This window comes from Eubalaena glacialis, chromosome 2, assembly GCF_028564815.1.
Source record: "Eubalaena glacialis isolate mEubGla1 chromosome 2, mEubGla1.1.hap2.+ XY, whole genome shotgun sequence".
In the NCBI taxonomy this organism is placed as follows: domain Eukaryota; kingdom Metazoa; phylum Chordata; class Mammalia; order Artiodactyla; family Balaenidae; genus Eubalaena; species Eubalaena glacialis.
This window is the reverse complement of record NC_083717.1, coordinates 80,046,290-80,062,730: the sequence shown is the minus strand read 5'-3', so window position 1 is coordinate 80,062,730 and position 16,441 is coordinate 80,046,290. Positions and strand designations below refer to the sequence as shown.

At 37.2% G+C, this 16,441-nt stretch overlaps 2 protein-coding genes across 3 annotated transcripts in view; one reads left to right on the top strand and one right to left on the bottom strand.

Moving 5' to 3' along the window:
• CCPG1 (cell cycle progression 1) overlaps positions 1 to 9,393 on the bottom strand; it is a 38,110-nt gene extending 28,717 nt beyond the window's left edge. Inside the window, exon 1 of one of the 2 annotated variants that reach the window (XM_061180295.1) lies at positions 8,948 to 9,393. The gene's annotated coding sequence lies outside the window, so the exon portion shown is untranslated. The remainder of the gene's footprint in view (positions 1 to 8,947) is intronic. The other variant, XM_061180296.1, reaches the window with a different exon arrangement.
• Positions 9,394 to 9,591: 198 nt separating this feature from the next.
• On the top strand, positions 9,592 to 16,441 carry PIERCE2 (piercer of microtubule wall 2). The gene is made up of 2 exons (XM_061182095.1): positions 9,592 to 9,851; positions 16,034 to 16,441. Exons 1-2 carry the CDS (start codon positions 9,834 to 9,836, stop codon positions 16,379 to 16,381), a joined length of 366 nt encoding a protein of 121 aa, XP_061038078.1. The 5' UTR covers positions 9,592 to 9,833; the 3' UTR covers positions 16,382 to 16,441.

Sequence of the window (16,441 nt, the reverse complement as noted above, 5' to 3'; positions counted from 1 at the left end):
AACCAGACTGTTGGATAAAGGAAAGAGGACCCAAGATCCCAACTAAAAAAAACTTTTTAAATGTCCCTTATATTCTATTTTTTGTCCAATAACAACCCTACAGAAATAAACAAGCAGAAGATGTAGTTAAGTTAGTTGGTGGCAAGGACTGTGGAGAAAAATAAAGCAAAAAGGGGGAAAACTGAATGCAGGGAGTAGAGGGTGGGGATCAGAATTTTAAATAAGGTTGTCAGGGAAGACCTCCCACCAACATACGAAGGTACCTATTTCTCCACAACCTCACCAAAAAAGTAACCATCTTTAATTTCTGATCATGACATGAGCAAAAGAAAGTAAATCTCCTATTTCAATCTGCATTTCCCAGATGACTCAGTTGTGCATAGTTGTGCATAGGGGTTGTGCATCTTTCCCTATGTTTATTGGCTATCCTTATTTCATTTCCCATGAATTATCTAATGTTCTCATGTTCACTTTCCTATTGGGCTGCCTTTTTTGATTTTCAGAAGTTCTTCATAAACTGGGTCATGAATGAGTTCACTGCTAAACCTACTGCAAATATTTTTTTCTAGCATGCTTCAATTTAAAAAAATATCTTCTATCATAGATGTCTTTAAATTTTATGCAGTCAAATGTTGAGGATGGAGAATAAGGTGTTTTTTATAGCCTATATTTTACACCTTGCTTTAGAAAGTCTTTCCTACTCTCAAGATGGTAAATTTTTCTCCTATATTTTCTATTAATACTTTTTCAGAGTTTTGGCTTTTACATTTAGCTATTTAATCTGTGAATCTGGGTTTTCTCCCTTTTAGTGTGAGGTAGAAATTATGTCAATTATTAAATATTCCATATTTTTTCTATGATTTAAAATGCCACTCTCTGTCACATAAAGTCCCATACATTTATGAATCTGTCACATAAAGTCCCATACATTTATGAATCAGTTTCTGTAGTCTCCATTCTGTTCCAATGATCTATATTCCAGAACCAAAACAAGGCTGTTTTAATTACAATGGTACTCACCACTTTTTACAGTGCCATTTTGCAACTCTTCACTTGGTCCCTCCCTAAACACACACAACCACCCTGAACATTTACATACAAGCAACAATGAAACTGACTGCAGGGTACATGCAATACTTATTCCAAATGCTAGAAATTTTTTTTTTTTTTAAACTTCCCGTGCAAAAGTCTCCCCATGACCTTGAGAATAAGTATTCTGTACAATAAAGTCAAACTTCTTAGGGGGACATCCAAATGCTTCCACTACCTGGCTCTAGCCTAGCCTGCAATCGATTAGTTCTCTCCTCCAGAACTATTTCATCTGATCAAAGTAATCTACTTGCTACAAGTAGAGGAGCACAGCCCTACCTCCACGTCTTCACTTACTCAAGTCACACTTCCTGGAATGCTTTCCTCTTTTCCTTTCTTCTGATTTCCATCTTTAAGGCTCAGTCTCCTCCATGAAGTTTTCCTTCATGTTTCTGACAAACTGATCTCTCCTTTCCCTGAATGTACAGCATTTATTTCTTATTTCTTAGCATAACTTCTGTACTTCTTAGCATAGCTTGCCTAATAGCAGCTTCTATTACTTTTATCCATGAGTTACTTTACTAGTTAGTGTTAAGTTCAAAGCTTTTGATAAGGAGTTCCAATTTAATTTTCAATGTCTTTATAACAGCACAAAAATTTTAACTGCTCTCTACTAGTCAGAAGTCATACAATACATACAATAATCTCTCATCTTTAATCGCTTAATATTCTATTTTATCTATAGAAAAGGACATACAAGCATTTTTACTCAGATCAGGAATTAAAGGATCAGAAATGGTAATGAGCTACAGGTCTAATTTCAGGTCTAGCCCCACCCTTAAGCTTGTCTCTTTTAAATGTACCACAATTATGAATTTTTTTTATTCCTGCCTATTTTCAAAAGGGAGCTAGGGCCACTAAAATCACTAAGCACCACAATGAAGGGGTTGAAACAGAAAAGCTTAAGAAATTCTAAGATTTTCTGTCTAAGTAAGTATCTAAAACTGTTACTGTCACCATGCTTTATGGTAATTTGGCACAAATTTACATTTTAAAAAGTATTGTGACAAACATTTCTGTAGTAAATGGTGAGAACTGTATCTCTTTGGGGAATTAAAGGGTCTTCAATCCTGTTCATTGTGGTGGGGGAAGAACCTTTCACTGTGTTGCTTTCTTTTTTCCAAATAGTCTCATCTTAAGTGAAGGCTCAGCTTATACTTTTTTTTTCATCTACAATGTCAACCTTATTTCGGTCCCCAAACTCTGGCAGTAAATAAGCCTAGCCTAGGAGTGCCTAGTACCCACTAGGCCTTTGTGCTGTGGGAAAAAAAAAAAGACTACCCTAGGGAAGTTGATTCCAAGGCTTATTGGCTAGAATGGTCAGGTAAACTATTTGAAAAAGAGTAAGTTTTGTATGGCTTTTTAACTGTTACAGCAGATAAATCCTGCAACATATTTTCACCAAGCCCAGATCAAACTAAATTGCTTCCAAACAGCATCAAGAGACAAATGATCTGACAGGCTATTCTGAATATGGAACTAAAGTGCTGGCTGCCATTCTGGATGCTCAAAACAGCAGAGCCTTTCTATGGTTGGTGTGAAAGGTAGAGAATGAAAGAGATGCAAAAGATAAGAGCCACTTTCACATAAAACGCTTCTGAATTTAAAAAGACAGTAAATTTCATTGTTCTTCCCCTCCTACCTCCCAAAGGGGGAAAAAATCAGTTTTTTGACAAATTGCATCACTCAGGAATCATACTCTCCATTAAACGTCATAAATGTGGTGTTGCAAAAGACTTTCAGATTGATGTCATCTCTCACGTTTGCCTTGTGAAAGTTCGGCATTATTAAGATAAGGCTTCATAAAACCTTAAGACCACCTGGTAAACATACAGCCCAGAGATTTAAACATATAAAATAAAACCACACACACACACAAAAAGACTCAAACAAAACAGAAAAGTTTTACAATCCTGGGGTAAAGATGATCTTTTTTCTAAGCTTTACACAAAACCTAGAAATTGTAAAGGAAAAGCTTTTTATTATATAAAAATCATAAACTTGTTTGCCAAAAGTCATAAAAGAATGATATACTGAGAATACCTGTGACATATATAACAGAGTTTTCAAAACATTTAAAGTACACCAGTAAATGAGTAAGAAAAAGGTTAAAAAACTGAATAGAAAATTTATCAAGGAATATGAGTAAGCAATTTATAGAAGATATTAAAATGGCTTATAAGGAAAAAAATGCTCAACCTTACTACGAAAGATACACAAAGAGAAGCAAGATTATTTTAATGCCTAAGCGATCAACAAAGATTAAACAGGTTAATAGGTTAGATACAGAAAAATAGGCACTGTAAACAGTAAAAATGCATAGTTATCATCATTTGAGTAATTTTGTAATAACAAAATTTTACAGGCTGATACCCTGTGACCTATCATCTCTATTTCATTTCCTATCCACCTCATTTCTAGGAATTTATCTAGTAGAAATACTCACATGAATATGAAAATACATATACATGTGTGTAAGAACGGTTGAATTTTTATAATACAAAATTAGAAAGTGAAATGTCTATCAAGAATGAGTTTATTAAAATTAAAATGTATAATATCTATTATTAATACAGCCATTAAAAATTTAAAATAGATCAACATGTCCTGACATGGAAAGATATCAATAATATATTCTGTGAAAAAAGCAAGTCAGAAAATGATACGTATAATAAACCCTACTGATATTAATTTATATGCATTAGTCTAATTAAAATTTTAAAGAGTATCTTTCAAATCTAAAAAAACTAAAATTACACGTATTATGTCTGCTAAATTTCAGTGAGCTATTTATTACCTTCATAATCAGCAGGAAAAAAATATACATTTTCTTAAATGAAAAGACAAACCCAATATTAAGTAAATGAATGACTGACACAAATCCAATAATCTTCTGGATGACCAGTCTCTTCAGAACAAATTAAAGGACTAAAGGGAATCATATTAAAATGTTTATATCTGAGGTATCAGAAGTGTACTGTAGAAAACTGATGCTAGAGAAAAGAGAGCATAACCCAGGGATGTGAAGAGTCCACAGCGTAGTAATTACGGCATCAAGATGTGGGTCCAATGGCTGTCCTGCCTCTTGGTTATATGCATCTTCTAAGTGGATTCAAAGATAACCTCTCCATAGCAAACAGGCTTTCCTAGTTTTAACGGAGTGGAATTTCATTTAAACACTGGTATCTATCGCTAAAGATAGGTATCCGGAAAAAAATCTCCAATAGTAGTAATTTCACTTTATCCATGACCAGAAAGAGGCAGCAATACTGTTACAAACAGTAAATTAACTTTTTGATTTAGAAAACAAATTCTGCAAGAAGTGAGTCAATACACAATTTCTTCACAAGATTTCCTTTATGACCTAACATCCTTCAAATTGGGAAACAAAAGCAACTACTGCCATATTTGAAGATAAAAGTATCCCTTTTTGCCTCCATCTAAAAGAAGCTACACCTTTGATTAAAAGTTTGCAACAAAGTAGTAAACCATATAAATTCAAAATGCTGGGGGGAAATTAAGATACCTGTTAGTATGGAAATCGTCTTTTCACCAGGTGTTCCCATTCTGAAAAGAATCCTGACTTTCCAGGATTGTTACATCTTAATTTTGGAAAAGCCTGAAAGAGCCAGTAGTAAATCTAGAAGCTTGACTAGGCGCCATACAGCCCTCACTTGGGCACTGCAAGCCCCTGTTGGCTCCTCTCCCCTTTCAGAGATAAGTAAAACTACTGGGATCTAGCTTGATGTTTTTTTCTTCTACTCTCAAAAAAAATTTAATGATTTTACTTGTTAAAATATATGTATTCATCATATATTTTTTGTTTATCTTAAACATACTTTCCACAAAAGGATAATTTGTCCTAATTTTTTTTTTACAACTCTCTTCTACTTTTCATTTGGGAAAAAAGCCAGAGAGATGGAAAACAAAGGGATTCTATATATTTTTATTCTGTTTTCCATTTTTTAAAGTACATAATAGACAATTAAGTACACATCCATTGTTACTTTCTAGTAGTAATATTAGATTAAATGTTAGTAAAGATGTTATTTGAGTTATCAACTAATCAACTATAGAAGCAGTCATTACCAACCCATGATATATGTTTCTTTGCCTTTTACTTTCGCTTATATTTGCTCTCATAAAGTCCTCAGAATTGTTTTGTAAGTTTCTAAAAGACTTTTTTACTTGAATGTTCTATATGTCAACCCAACTTGAAGTTAATCTCAAGGGGCAGATGCTGTACGTAATACAGATAGGGCTGACTTCCCCAGAAGGAGTGTCTAAGCTCTAAACTCTCTTTCCCTGAAAGACAAATGCTTACACATGTAATGTATCTCTGGGAGGACCTGGAATTTGACATTCAGTGTAGGCTCACTGTTCATGAAATCAACTCAAAGTACCGTTTTAGAACATTAAAAACAACATCCACTTCCTACTGTTAAGTTACACTGATGATCTTCCTTATACTTTAGATGTGCAATTAAAACAAATCAAAACCAAAATTAAAGGCCGAACCATAAAACCACACTGCAATTTCAGAACCTTTAATGCAGCAGAGTACAAAGTCACAGTCAGGAAAGGGGCCAGGTTCCCTTCAACCTAGTAAAAGGCAAAAAGCACTATCAAAAAAATCAAATGAAGATCCCATTTGACTTTTTTCCATCAAACTTCTCAGTCCAAAAGTATATATCACATTAAGTCATCACACTTCAAATGTATAATATGCTTTATGTAAATGTTACTTACGCAGGCCAATAATACTTTGCATGGGTAGATCACTCTGCCACTTACAAAGTGATAGGACTTTTTATACCTGATTTGATCTTCACAAATACCCCATGAAGTATGGCAATGGCTGTTATTTATAATGTACAAATGGAAACAATAGAGGCTCATAAGTTAAATTATTTGTCAACATCATTAAACGTCCTGACTCCCAATCCAATTCTTTTTTCACATTTCATCATGCTGGCAACATGAACCAGAAATAAGGTTTTAGGAAAGTGCTTTATGGACAAATACTGAAGAAAAATTAGATTTCTGACTTCCTGCTAATACTAATACTTCCTTGCTAATACTTCCTTCAGAAAACTCTATAAGCCCTTAAGCAGGTTTCCACACCTTAAACACCCCTTGGAAAAAAAATCCTCTATCAGTTAGTTGCAATCCTCCCCATATTATAAATTTCACCTTAGAACTCAAACTGAGATTTTTATTTTCAAGTCTATCTGGTGCAATACATCGAACATGACCTTTTAAACCAACTCATTTTTTTTTAACTGTTTTAATTTAGTCAAAACTGCAGAACTGCCAGACAGACAAACATGGTATGATATCACTTATATGTGGAACATAAACAATACAACAAACTAGTGAATATAACAAAAAAAGAAGCAGACTTACAGATAGAGAACAAACTAGTGGTTGGGGGGGGCGATATAGGGTAGGGGAGTGGGAGGTACAAACTACTGGGTGTAAGATAGGCTCAAGGATGTACTGTACAACATGGAAAATAGAGCCAATATTTTGTAATAATTGTAAATGGAAAGTAACCTTTAAAAACTGTATAACAAATTTTTACAAATAAATTTAAAAACAAAACAAAAACTGCACAACTCCCAGTAAGAAAATTCTTGAAAATGTAAGTTATCACCTACAGTATGGCAACTTCCTCATCTTAACCACTCACAAACACAAAAACAATTCAGCCTCTAGTAGTTCTGCATTGTTAGATGAGTCTGCATTTTGTTTTAAAATACCCTGGGCTTAAGAGGCCTTGCACTGTGTCCATATTCTTTACATGTCAGAAACTACTACTTCTAAGATCTCAGTTCAAACTCACCTAATTTTTTAAATATTTAACCTGGATAAAATACAATTACACAACCTAGACAATACTGTGGAACCAGTTAGTAAATCAGACATGTTAAGTAATTATGAATGTTTCTTATGCCCTGTAAATGAACCCAAATTTTTACTGAGATATTGAGCCAACAAAGGGCACAAAATACACAAAATAAAACAATAGAAAATATTGAAATGAAACTGAAATTTGGGGAGAGAAGCAATGCTCCAAAGAAAAGAACCTAAGAAAACAAAGTATGACTTCTACAGCTTAAAAAACAAAAAAGCAAAAAAATCAAAACAAAAACAAAGCTTCAGAATGGCTATTTTATTGAGTTAATGGACACCTGGAATTGAGGTAAACCCCATTTTTTCAAGACTGATAACTGCAAAAATACATAGACTATTCCTATCAAAGAACAACGTGGCCCTTTCTTTATGACAGAAAACAAAATGTGGGCTAAATATGCTACTTACCCAACCATATCCAACATATCCATAATAGAAAATGAAACAAAAACATAATCCAAAATATCAGGCACATTAAACATAGTATTGATACTTAAAATGACTTGATGAAAACAAGCTTAAAGCCCCCATTTTATAATAATGTTTAACTTCTTTATTTCCACTGGCAAATGTTTACAAATAATAAATGAAAAATCCTGCTACATCCCAGATCTTTTCAGATTAATATGCCCATGCTTTGTCACCTTGAGTTATAGTAATAATCAAGATTGCATTCCCTTAATTGAATAAAAGTAAGCAATTCTGTCTTGATTTTACTGTACAAAATGAAAACAGATCAAAATAAGACGAGATGTACAAATGCTAAGAATTACTGTAATATTTTTTTGTTTCCTTTCCAGTCCAACCAATGCATTTCTTGTCACTTCTCAACAACTAACTTATATACATTTAAACTTGTTATTCACAGTCTGTGGATGCAGTAACAGGGGCTCTGCCTATGTTGTTTGTAGTTGTTATTTGCTTTTTAAAATTAATGTTTAAAGAATCTATATAATTGGAATTGCTGCACCTGTGTCCTTTTTTTGAAATTAAGGTTTTTTCCTATAGAAAATTTGGAAAATACCAAAAAGTATAAAGAAAAAAATAATTTGTAGTTTCACCATCTAATCACTTTTATAACTATGACACTCCTTTGAGTCTTATTTCTAATAGACATCGAATCACTTCTAGTTCTATGGTTTAGTTAACAAAATTAGTATTACACTACTTTCTAACCTATTTTCATTTAAAAACTAGTATTTCCCACACCCTCAAATATTATTTGAGAGCGATTTTTAATAGCTTCTTTAATTAGAATCCCATCCTTAGGTTTGCGTAAAGGATTAGAAATTATTTACTAAAATAATACCCTCACTTTCTCCCTTCCCTTCCCCTTTATGACCACAGCCCAGGGAAGTATAGTAAACCATTCACACTAGCGTCCAAGGTGTGATAAATACCCGCCTGAGAAAGGTGGGGCGTAATAAGATTCAAACGTTAAGCCAAAGATACGATGCGCTAATAATGACATTTCAAGTACCGTCCAATAGATGTGACCTTATTTGAGGAGGCAAATCTCCTAAAATTCCCAGTACTAAAATAATTACCTATTCTAGCTACAAGAAGGCTCCATTCCATTTTTTAATAAAGCCAGACTGAGACAGTGCAAATTTCACCCACTCAACAAAGTACCTAATTGGCTGAGTTCGTTAAAATTGGCGCTCCCAAAGGCAAAAAGTTGATTCGTTAAACAAAGATAAACAGTAACGCGTAGAAGGCACGGTGTGACCTGCTGCTACGGAGGGCTTATCGATTAGGAAGGGGACCGGTGGAGGGGGAAAAGGATAGACAGGGAGATTTGATCATTATCAGCCAGGCTCACAAGCAGAAATCTCAAATACATTATTTAATCTTTCTCTTCCTGGCATCACGGGGCTCAAACGTCACCAAAAAAAGACCGGCCGGCTGAAAACCCGGCGGGGTGACGCACATAACATCTTACCATATGGATTCTCATCAATCAGGACCGAGGAGAGCCTTAAGCCAGCCCAGCGGAGGAAGGCGGGTGCGTCCCCTGGGCTGTCGGCTCCCCCACACTCCCGGCACACCGCTCGCGTCTGCAACGCAGGGAACCGAGGCTGCAGGACCACCGGACCGGCTCCGCCACGGGGGATGCAGACTCGCCTTCCGAGGAGGCCACCCAGGCGGCCGCAAACACCGAGCGCCTAGGGTCAAGCCCCCCTTCAGCGGAAACCCCGCGACCGCCTCCGCCAGGCGGCTGAGCCAGGACCCCGACAGTCGGCCCGGACTCCCCTCCTGGGGTCCAAACTCGCCCAGGGCCGTACCTGAAGGAGCAGCGCCACCTCCGCCCGACGGCGTTAGCTGTCGCGCTGGCGGCGGTCACAGCTCCGAGAGCAGTGACGCCTCTCATAAAAACAACAACCTGCTCGCAGGCATCCGCAGCCGGGAGGCGGAGGGCGGCGAGGCGCCGCGGCGCATGCCGGGACTCGTAGTCCCGCCCGCGCCTTATACTGGGCGGCGGCGGAGGGAAGAACTACGACTCCCGAAGAGGAGCGCAGCCCGTCGCCGGCAGGCTGCAGGAAGCTGGGCCCCGCGGCCGTGATCCTCACAACATCCGGGCCCCGGCACTGCAGAGGCGCCGCTGCCGGTTACTGTGGAGACGGCCTGCTACAGCCTCTCCGAAGGATTCCACCCTGCAGGACGGCTCCCCGGATTAGGCCGATTAGTTTACACGTATCCATCCAGCCGACGGTTCGCCTTCTCTTTGCTGCTTTAATTGGGTGTAGTAAAAGTCGGCGCTCGCTGGCCTTGCCATCCGCTGCAGGAAAAGACTGCGTTTGCCGAAAAAAATAAAGAAGATATCGAGAATGACCGAGTGCGACTGGGTGGGTTTGGGCAGTGGGCTGGATGTTTTTGACTGTCGATACTCTTTACTATAAATTTGGGGCACCCCACACTCCTACCCACCCCCACCCTCCAAAAACAACCACCGTTGTAGGCAACCACTGGGGTACACAGATGTAACATGCATTGCATTAGGCCAGAATTGCCTCTGAAGGTATAAGGATGATTGGGGATGGTATGCAACTCATGCCCCATTGCAAAATGCCGTGATGGTTTTGAACAAGAAAAACGTACCTTGTTAATTTGACGTCTGTTTACATTGTGTCTTGTTCAAAAAAGGATATGAGGGGAAAAAAGGATATGGTGCATTTATACTCACTGTTGATGGAAACAGTAGAAAGTTAAGGTTTAATTCTCTGTCACCTAATTGTGGCCAGAAAAAGATAAATTAAGAAAAACACGAACAAGGAGGATGGTGGGCCTGAGGAGAAACAAAAGGGTGCCTCAAAATTAGACTTACAGGGTTTTTTTTTGCTTTTGGTGTTACTGTAGTTAACATCAACTGTGACACAAAACCAAAAAAAAAAAAAAAAAAAATTTTTTTTAATTTTATAATTACAGCTTCTATAATGGGCATTTTTATTATTTCAGTAGCTTGTTATTTATCTTTATAAGAATGTGTGTGTGTTTATAACAAAAGACTTGGAAAAGTCAAAGTGGCCTGGTTTTCTCTAATTCTAGGAGAGCCTGAAAATTAAATTAGTAAGGAAGTTAATACCATCTATTTGTAGATTTTCATTCTTTTCAAGGCACTTGCACAGTCTAATTTTAGACTTAATCGATCTTAAAAGATTCATTTATAATTTTCATTAACCTTCTTCTCCTTCAGTAACAGTTGCTGACCCAATGTATAACCTAGCAGAGAATTTAAAGTAATCTTTTTATTATTCTTTATATTAGGCTGTTTTGTTTTTGATTGTATCTGTTTTGAACTCTACATTTTAAGAATACCAGATTTGAAGAGGTCGAAACCCAAATAAGACAGTTGCAGTGAGGGCCTAGGACATAAAGTAAAAGCAAGGGGTATTTTGTTTCCAAGTCCGTAAACATTTGTGAATTGTCCTGGAGGTCTAAAAGATTTCGGTAGACACTAATTTTTACAGACTGTGTGGTATGGATTATGCCAACAAAATTTTTCAGCTAATTTGTCTTCTATTTTGACTAGATTCTGTTTCCTGTATTCCATTTTTTTTTTTTTTTTTAAGAATTTTGGTAGGAACTTTATAAATTTATTTATTTATTTATTTTTGCTGTGTTGGGTCTTCGTTTTCTGTGCGAGGGCTTTCTCTAGTTGCGGCGAGCAGGGGCCACTCTTTATCGCGGTGCGCGGGCCTCTCACTATCGCGGGCCTCTCACTATCGCGGCCTCTGTTGTTGCGGAGCACAGGCTCCAGACGCGCAGGCTCAGTAGTTGTGGCCCACGGGCCTAGTTGCTCCGCGGCATGTGGGATCTTCCCAGACCAGGGCTCGAACCCGTGTCCCCTGCATTGGCAGGCAGACTGTCAACCACTGCGCCACCAGGGAAGCCCCTGTATTCCATTTTGAGTCAAAGTTGATCAGAATTTTAGAGCCAGTTGCAGAAGGTGATTTGAAAGTCACAACCTCTGGGACTGAGGTTGCCCTGGGCAACCAGACTGGTGTCCATAAAGTAAATTAGGGTTGGTACTTTTTCTCACAAGTCACAGGGCAGCACCTTCCACCTACGAAGCCTTCCATGTGCTGAGAGAACCTAGACATTTTGAGAAAAGCTGACCTGTTGTGATGCCGTAGGATTCTGGTGACTTACTATTCTCCAATGTCTGTGCACTTGATATTTAAAACAAATTAATAAGCAGTGTCAAAAAAGAATAAACAGCAAGATCTGATGAGTTCTACTTCCAGCTTTGCCAGCTTCCTACAAGATAATGAGTGTTAGTAAATGGTAGCACACTACTGTAAAGTTTTCTTAACCCGTAAATTTCAGAACTGAATTCTGGAAGATCATGCATATGCATTGAAGTATACCTGCAAAAAAGAAAATGGTAAAAATTGGTTCCATTTATATAGCAGCGTATCATTTACATCCGATTTTCTTTCATTTCCACAACCACAGGAACTATGGCAGGTTGTGTTTTTTTTCCCCCTTTTTTACCAATTTTACAGACAATATAAGAACAAAGGTGCAATGATGATAAAGGATTGGAATCTAGGTCACAAAGTTCTTGCCTGTGCTACTCCTCCAACACTCTATTATACTTCTTCAAATCTGAACAAAATAAAAGAAAGTGGAGTAAATACTTCACATTTGCAGGTTTGAACTCAAGATTTCAAAACAAATAGGTTCCTGACAGTGGGGAACTTAACTTTGCAGAGACATTAAGTAGAATAACCCAGGAATTCAGTGAGCTGGGTTAGTCTAAGAGGAACCGAATTAATCTGACCCAAATTTGATCCTCCCTTAAGCCTGACACAACAACTTGGTCAATATTCTTTCCTCCATTTTAGAGTTGGAGAAACTGAGATTATATGCTTGCTAGTTTTAAGGATTTAGAATTCTTAAAGGGTCTCAGCCTCATGAATCACAAGAATCTACTATAGAGTCTTCAAAGCAAAAGAATTTTAATGCATATAAACAACCTTCTATTTAATGCAACCTTAAAAAGTCAGAGTTACAGTACCCTGCCATTCTCTATGAGGTTAGATATAATAATATAATTTCTGATCTGGAAGGACTTAGATCTTAAGTATTCCAGAAGTTGCCATATTTGGAGGGTTTTTTAACTACCAAAATTTTTTGCCTACATGGACACCACAGAATCATTTTTAAGAGCCTTATCACAAGTAAATATACACTTCCTTCATGTTTTTAAATAACTGAAAATCACTTTCCTATTGCTACATTTGGAGAGCCCTTATATCCTATTAGAAAAAGAAAAAAACTGTCTAATCCATCTCCTTTGTTTTATATTTATAGACAAGGAATTGAATCCTTGCAAAATAATTTCATCAAAGTCACGCAGCTATTATCACTGGCAACATCAGAACCCAGAACTGGTGACACCTAATATTTGAAGGTGAAGACCTACTTTTTTTTTTAAATAACCAGTTTCCCAACATTATTGAGCTGGTTTCCTATGTGCTTGTCTTCTATGTAATAAAATGTAAGTTCTAGGAACTTTAGATTGTTGATCACTATTTTTCCAGCATCTAACAATGCCTGGTACACAGTGGGTACTCAGTATTTGTTGAATGAGTGATAAACAAGGTCCATATAGTCTGTTCCATTTGAATTCTTTCACCTTCATTATTGAAGCTTGATGTTTTTTATAGAATGGACTTTACTAAGGATAAGCATGTTATATGCATTGCTAGAAAGCAATATGCACTTTTGTACCCATTCTTTTTAATATCTTGCTCCCTCCTTCCCCAAATAGCTAAGTTATGTATATTTTAAATATTTATTAAATTTATTATATATGTTAATTACATATTAAATTGTAGTAAATGGCACCACCATCTACCCAAATGTTTGTCCAGAAATGTGGGAGTCTTTCTTGATCTGTCCCTCTTCTTCACTACCCACATCCAATCAATCACCAGGTCCAATGAATTCTACTTCCAAAATGTGTCTCAAATTTATTTACTAGTCTCTGTATACCACCATTCTTCTATAAATCATCATCGTCAGTCACATGGAATACTGAAGCTCCTCTCCACATCCATTCAAGTCTCTGACGGCAGCCAAAGTAATCTTACTAAAAAGTATATTACATCATGACATGCTTCTCCTTAAAACGCTTCAATAGCTTTCCATTGCTTTTACCATAAAGATCTAAACTTTTCACACAGCCAACCAGACCCTTCAGGATCTGGCTCCTGCCCCTCTATTCTCATCTGCAGCCATTTTCACTCTAACTTACTCCACTTTGGCCATGCTTTTTCTTTGTGCCCTCCTCTGTCTTTTCCTTCCTTGCCTTCCAGTCTTAAGATTCAGCGACACTTCACCAGAATGGCCTTCCTAGGCCCTCACACTAGGTTAGAATCCCCTGTATGTCTTCATAAATATCCTGAATTTTTTTTCTTCATAGCACTTACCACAATTATAATTAGTCAGTTGTATAATTATTTGCTTAATGGCTATCCCCCACAAGGTTAAGATCCCTGAATGTTTATCTTGTTCCCTTTTCACTCTAAAATTAAGCTGTACGTCCTCTTCGAACTATGACCTATTGCAGTCTTACTCTATAAGTTACACGTTTTTATAAATTCTCATAGTTCTAGTACTGGATTTTAAAAAGCTACCTTGTACATACTTTTGACAAGTTTGCTCTGTACAGATATATATAATTGAATGGGCACTCTTCAGTGTCCTCCAGAGAAAAGGACTCCCAAAAGGAGAGTAGATGGGGCTAAGTTTTTGTTTTCTTCTCTATTGTTTTTCCAGCTTTATTGAGGTATAATTGACGTATAACATTGTGTAAGTTTAAGGTACAACATGATGCTTTCATATACATATATACTGTGAAATGATTAACAATAAGATTAGTTAATATGTCCATCACCTCACATAATTACAAATTTTTGTGTGTGGGTATGGTGAGAACATCTACTCTTTTAGCAACTTTCAATTATATAATACAGTATTGTTAACTGTAGTCACCACACTGTACGTTAGACCCCTAGAACTTACTCTTCTTATAACTGTTAGTTTGTACCCTTTGACCAACATCTATTTCCCCCATCCCCAGCCCCTGGCAACCACCATCCTGCTCTGAGTTTGACTTTTTTTTTTTTTTTAGATTCCACATATATGTGAGATCATAGTGTATTTGTCTTTGTCTGACTTCACTTAGCATAATGCTCTCAAGGTCCATCCATGTTGCTGCAAATGGCAGGATCCCTTCCTTTTTTATGGCTGATAATATTTCATTGTGTATGTGTGTGTATATACCAAAATTTCTTCATCCATTCATCTGTTGATGAATACTTAGGTTGTTTCCATGTCTTAGCTATTGTGAATGCTGCAGTGAACATGGGAGTACAGATATCTCCTCAAGATGTGATTTCATTTCCTTCAGATATATACCCAGAAGTGGAATTGCTGGATCATATGATGGTTCTATTTTTAGTTTTTTTGGTTGTTTTTTAATTTATTTATTTTATTTATTTAGTTTTGGCTGCGTTGGGTCTTCGTTGCTGCGCGCGGGGTTTCTCTAGTTGTGGTGCGCGGGCTTCTCATTGCGGTGGCTTCTCTTGTGGCAGAGCACAGGCTCTAGGTGCTCAGGCCTCAGTAATTGTGGCACATGGGCTCAGTAGTTGTGGCTCGCGGGCTCTAGAGCTCAGGCTCAGTAGTTGTGGCGCACGAGCTTCGTTGCTCCACGGCATGTGCAATCTTCCCGGACCAGGGCTCGAACCCACGTGCCCTGCATTGGCAGGCAGATTCTTAACCACTGCCCCACCAGGGAAGTCCCGTATTTTTAGTTTTTTGAGGAACCTCCATACTGTTTTCCACAGTGGCTGCACCAATTTACATTCCCACCAACAGTGCATGAGGGTTCCCTTTTCTCCACATCCTCGCCAACTCTTATTCTCTCTTAACTTTGTAATAGCCATTCTTCAGGTGTGGATTGATATCTCATCGTGGTTTAGATTTGCATTTCTCTGATGATTAGGGATGTTGAACATCTTTTCATGTACCTGTTGGCCATCTGTATGTCTTCTTGGGGAAGAATGTCTGTTCAGATCCTCTGCCCATTATTTAATTATATTGTTTGGTTTTTTGCTGTTGAATTGTATGAGTTCTAAAGATATTTTGGAAATTAACCCCTTATCTGATGTATGGTTTGCAAATATTTTCTCCCATTCCAAGGCTGCCTCTTCCTTCTGCTGTTCTTGTGCTGCGCAGAAGCTTTTTCGTTTGACGTAGTCACACTTATTGATTTTTGCTTTTATTGCTTGTACTTTTGTTGTCATATCCAAAAAATTACCAAGACCAACTCCAAGGAGCTTTTTCCCTATGTTTTCTTCTAGGAGTTTTACAGTGTCAGATCTTACATTTGTCTTTGATCTTTTTCGAGTCACTTTTTGTGAGTAGTGGGGTAAGAAAGGCTTAGGGCTAAGTTTAAATAATTCTGTTTTTTTCAGAACTTTATAATTGAGAATTATTTTATGCATTTATCTTTTAGGATAAGAAAAGTACTTCAGCGTCAAATTCAGAAACAGAAATGAAACCTGAACAACTGCCTCCTTGTGTGAACCCTGGCAATCCTGTGTTTTCATGTATGTTGGACCCAAAGACACTCCATACAGCTACCTCACTATCAAAACCTAAGATGATTATGTATAAAACCAATTCAAGTAATTATGGTGAATTTTTACCCATGCCACAGTTTTTCCCCTGCTATTATACTCCAAAGGACCAAGTATTTTCAAGCAATATCAGAGCTACTGGATTTTATCAAAATAACACTCTAAACACTGCACCTGACAGAACAAGAACGCTTGATTTTCCTAATTTTCAACACACTCTATGAAAATATATTACTCTTAAATAAAGAGAAAATATACTTGGGAAAAATGAGTTTTAAATCTAA